General features: G+C 45.9%; 1 protein-coding gene across 4 annotated transcripts in view; it reads left to right on the top strand.

Annotated features, from left to right (window-relative positions):
- The window catches only part of LOC143297914 (cGMP-inhibited 3',5'-cyclic phosphodiesterase 3A-like), a 35,133-nt gene that overhangs the window by 8,696 nt on the left and 21,437 nt on the right, over positions 1–5,000 (top strand). For all 4 annotated transcript variants that reach the window (XM_076610476.1, XM_076610474.1, XM_076610473.1 and 1 more), the window contains 2 exons: positions 1,701–1,964; positions 4,245–4,501. In XM_076610476.1, coding sequence (XP_076466591.1) covers positions 1,701–1,964; positions 4,245–4,501 — 521 coding nt within the window. The remainder of the gene's footprint in view (positions 1–1,700; positions 1,965–4,244; positions 4,502–5,000) is intronic.

Consider the following 5,000-nt stretch of genomic DNA (forward strand, 5'->3'; position numbering starts at 1 on the left):
CTGCCACTGTAGCTGTATATTGATTTACTGCCCATGTAGCTGTAACAAGGCTATATGGGACCTTCATCGTAAACACTGTGGATATGAATTCACATCCCTACAGTTATTAAAAGGCTATGTGACTGTTATCTTAGAAACTTTAGATATGAAATCACTGTCCATTCAGCTAGAAAAAGACTATGGGACCTTTATTCTAGACACTTTAGATATGAATTCACTGTTTCCACAGCTGTAAAAAGGCAATGGAACCTTTAACGTAGACACTGTAGATATGAATTCGCTGTCCCTACAGCTATTAACTCTCTCCATACGAACACCGAAAGAGACGACGTTAACAGCGTTTCACCCCAATTACCATCATCAAAATATTGCAAGCGGAAGGCTCTTATACTGAAGACGTGAATGTTGACAAAGAATACCACAATTCTGACGACGGAAGCTAAAGGTTGGGTCATTCAGACACCCACTGGATATCCGATGGGTCTGTGTAGAGGAGAAGAGAGGACTGGCCGTACTGAGTGAGTTAAAAGGCTATGTGGCCGTTATCCTAGACACTGTAGACATGAATTCGCTGTCCCCACAGCTATTAAATGTGACCGTTATCCTAGGCACTGTAAATATGAATTCGACATTTACCCTATACACTGTAGACATGTATTCGACATTTACCCTAGACACTGTAGACATGAATTCACTGTCCCTACATCTATTAAATGTGACCGTTATCCTAGGCATTGTAGATATGAATTCACTGTCCACACATCTAGAAAAAGACTATGTCACCTTCATCCTGGACACTGTAGACATGAATTCGCTGCACCTACAGCTATTAAAAGGCTATGTGACAGTTATCCTAGACACTGTAGTTATGAATTCACTGTCCGCAAGGCTATAGGACATTTGCCCTAGACACTGTAGACATGAATTCGCTGTCCCTACAGCTATCAAAAGGATATGTGACCGTTATCCTAGACATTGTAGATATGAATTCACTGTCCGTATAGCTGAAAAGGCTATGGGAACTTTACCATAGACACTGTAGATGTGAATTCAATGCCCCTGTAGCTGTAAAAGGCTATGTGACCTTTATCATAGACAATATAAGATACTCCTGAAACTGTGAAAAGGCGGTGGTACCTTCAAAGTAAAACAACTATGTGACCTTTATCCTAGACACTGTAGATATTGATTCACTGTCCCAACAGCTGTAAAAAAATGATTTTTTTTTAAGAAGAAGAAAAGCTGTGTTACCTTTATCATACACACTGTAGAAACGAATTCGCTGCCCTAAAACTGTAAAAAAAACAAAAAAAACGAGAACCCCCCCCCCCCCCCCCCCCCCCCGAAAACAACAACAAAAAATGTTGTGAACTTCATCATGTACGCTTCAGAAACGAATTCGGTGACTCTCTCTCTCTCTCTCTCTCTCTCTCTCTCTCTCTCTCTCTCTCTATATATATATATATATATATATATATACATGAATGAAAGCTGTGTGACTTTTATCCTAGACACTGTAGAAACGAATTCGCTGCCTATACAGCTGTTGTTGTTGTTGTTTTTTTGGTTGGTTTGTTTGTTTGTTTTTGTTGTTGTTGTTGTTGTTTTTGAAGAGTGTGTGAGTGCGTGTGTGTGGAGGGGTTGCGAGGGTGAAAAGCTAAGGGACCTTTAACCTCTTAACCCCTGAACCTCCGCTGCAGACGTCCTACTCTAGCTACGAATCCGCCCTGATGGGCCGGGCACACGGCATCGTCACGGACATGCTGGCCGATGACTCCCTGCCACCCCACGTCGTCAGCGGTCTGGAAGCCTTGGGCAACCTCCTCAGGCCTCCAGAGACCCGGAGGCCTCTCCCCGGAAGGCCTCGTGCGTCGCCCATGGTGTCCGTGCTGGAGACCCATCCCTACGGGCTGGACAGCGAGGAGAGTCCCTTCTTCGGGGACAGGCCGTCCGCCCTGGCTGAGGTTAGTGGTGGTGGTGATGAGGAGGAGGATGGTGATGAGGTGGAGGAGGAGGATGGTGATGGTGAGGATCGTGAGGATGATAAGGACAAGGAGGAAGAGGAGGGTAGGATAAGGAAGAAGATAGAGATGATGATGATGGTGAAGACTGTGAGGAGGGGGAGGAGCAGGAGAAGGAGGAGTACTGATTCATTTATGGTCAATTAGTTCAGTTCAGGTATGATGATGACGACGATGACGAACGATGATGATGACATCATGGTGATGATGATGACGATGATGATGATGGTGATGACGATGACGATGACAACGATGATGATGGTGCTGACGATGATGATGATGACGATTATGATGATGACGACAATGGATTCAGTTCAGGTCGACGGACGCAGAAGCCGATTGGATAATTCCTTTGACAGCTGCTGACGAGTTCGTTCATCAGTGACGGGCGCAATAGCCGAGTGGTTAAAGCGTTGGACTTTCAATCTGAGGGTCCCGGGTTCGAATCACGGTGACGGCGCCTGGTGGGTAAAGGGTGGAGATTTTTACGATCTCCCAGGTCAACATATGTCCAGACCTGCTAGTGCCTGAACCCCCTTCGTGTGTATATGAAAGCAGAAGATCAAATACGCACGTTAAAGATCCTGTAATCTATGTCAGCGTTCGGTGGGTTATGGAAACAAGAACATACCCAGCATGCACACCCCCGAAAACGGAGTATGGCTGCCTACACGGCGGGGTAAAAACGGTCATACACGTAAAAGCCCACTCGTGTGCATACGAGTGAACGCAGAAGAAGAAGAGGAAGAAGAAGAAGAAGCTCATCAGTGAAAGGCTGTTTCCTGAGATAAGATATAAGAAAAGATGTCAGTCATCTTTTTTTCTTCTCTTGTGGCTGCACTACTTTCGTTCAGCTAATCGATGACACAGCTCAAAAGTACATGACGAGTTGTTTTTGCACATCAATTCGTGGCAAACTTATTTCATTTTACTAATGCTTGGCATCCAACGGGTTAAAGCGTTGGACTCCTATCAAAAGGTCCTGGGTTCTGATCACGGTCACGGCACCTAGTGTATAGATTAACTCTCTCCATACGAACGGCGAAAGAGACGATGTTAACAGCGTTTCAGCCCAATTACCATCATCAAAATATTGCAAGCGGAAAGCTCTTATACTGAAGACGTGAATGTTGACAAAGAATACCACAATTCTGACGACGGAAGCTAAAGGTTGGGTCATTCAGACACCCACTGGACATCCGAGGGGTCTGTGTAGAGGAGAAGAGAGGACTGGCCGTACTGAGTGAGTTAAAGGTGGACTTTTTTTTTTCTACTGATCCCCCATTGGGATCAACAGATGTGCAGACCTTCTAAGTGACTGAGCTCCCCTTCATGTGTGTACACATTCAGCAGATCAAATGCGTACGTTAAAGATCCTGAATTAGTAGCAGTAGTAGTAGTAGTAGTAGTAGCAGCAGCAGCAGCAGCAGCAGCAGTAGTAGTAGTAGTAGCAGCAGTGGTAGTAGTAGTAGTAGACTTCATCCTCTTCTTCTTCTACATCTTATTAGCAGCAGCAGCAACAGCAGCATTAGTAGTAGTAGGAGGAGGAGGAGGAGCATCATCATCACCATCATAATGACTTCACCAGTGGTCCTTGAGCAATACTGCTGCACAATCCTGTTCACATTTGTTCTACTTTCACTTTCAGTTACTCAATGAGGCGTCGCTGCGTTTGGACAAATCCATATACATTACACCACATCTGTTAGCCAGATGCCTGACCAGCTGCATAATCCAGCGCACTAAGTCAAGCCTTGAGTGCATGCATATATTATCATGTTTGTGTACGTATCAGAGTTGATTTCTTCTACATAATTTTGCCACAGGACAACACTTTATTGTCATGGGTTCTTTTTCAGTGCGCCAAGTGCACGGCGCTGCACGTGGGACATCTGTTCATCATCTCAAGTAAAGTAAATGACCAGGATTTGTCAAACCCAGCCACGCTCACTGACACTGTGTCGATACTGAGTTTCAGTTTCAGTTTCAGTACCTCAAGGAGGCGTCACTGCGTTCGGACAAATCCATATACGCTACACAACATCTGCCAAGCAGATGCCTGACCAGCAGCGTGACCCAACGCGCTAAGGCGAAAAAACTTGATGAAGTCAACTATAAGCGTGCAAAAAACAACAACAACAACAACAACAACAACAACACAAAAACAACTGAGATAAGCGTCTTTTGACAACTCTGCAGCCCCACCCCTCCTATCTGTTGCAGAAGGTACAGCACGGCCTTCATCCCAGCCTGCTGCGGCGCGTGACCAGCGGCACGTGGACCACCACCACCTCGGCCACCGGCATGCCCACCCTCGAGCCCGCCCCTTGCCGTCGGCGCACCAGCAGCCTCCGCCGCCGCCGGTCACGCGAGGACCACACCCCCACCACCCCCGCCACGCCCACCCCCACCCAAAGCCCCTCCTCCTTCTCCCCTTCCTCCCCCTTCGGCTGTGCCGGCCCCTCCAACCCTTTCGCCAGGTGTGTATGTAATAATGATGGTGATGATGGTGATATGAATAACAAATTAATAGTGATAATGGTAATAATAATAATAATAATAATAATAAATGACATGGAAAAGAAACAGAAGAGCAAGAACAAGAATAGGCCTTATGATAATGGTGATGATACTACTACTGCTGCTGCTGCTGCTGCTGCTAGCTCTACTACTACTAAGAATGATGATAATAAGAAGAAATGAGATATTTATTAAGCTCTGAATCTTGTGCAGAGACAACTCAAAGAACTAATTACTCGCCAGTTGTTCACAGGCACGACGGGCGCAACAGCCGAGTGGTTGAAGCGTTGGACTTTCGATCTGAGGGTCCCGGGTTCAAATATCGGTAACGGCGACTAGTGGGTAAAGGGTGAAGGTTTTTTCGATCTCACAGGTGAACATAATGTGCAGACCTGCTAGTGCCTGAACCCCCTTTGTGTTTATACGCAAGCAGAAGATCAAATACGCACGTTAATGATC

Source organism: Babylonia areolata, chromosome 23 (genome assembly GCF_041734735.1).
Source record: "Babylonia areolata isolate BAREFJ2019XMU chromosome 23, ASM4173473v1, whole genome shotgun sequence".
Lineage (NCBI taxonomy): Eukaryota > Metazoa > Mollusca > Gastropoda > Neogastropoda > Buccinidae > Babylonia > Babylonia areolata.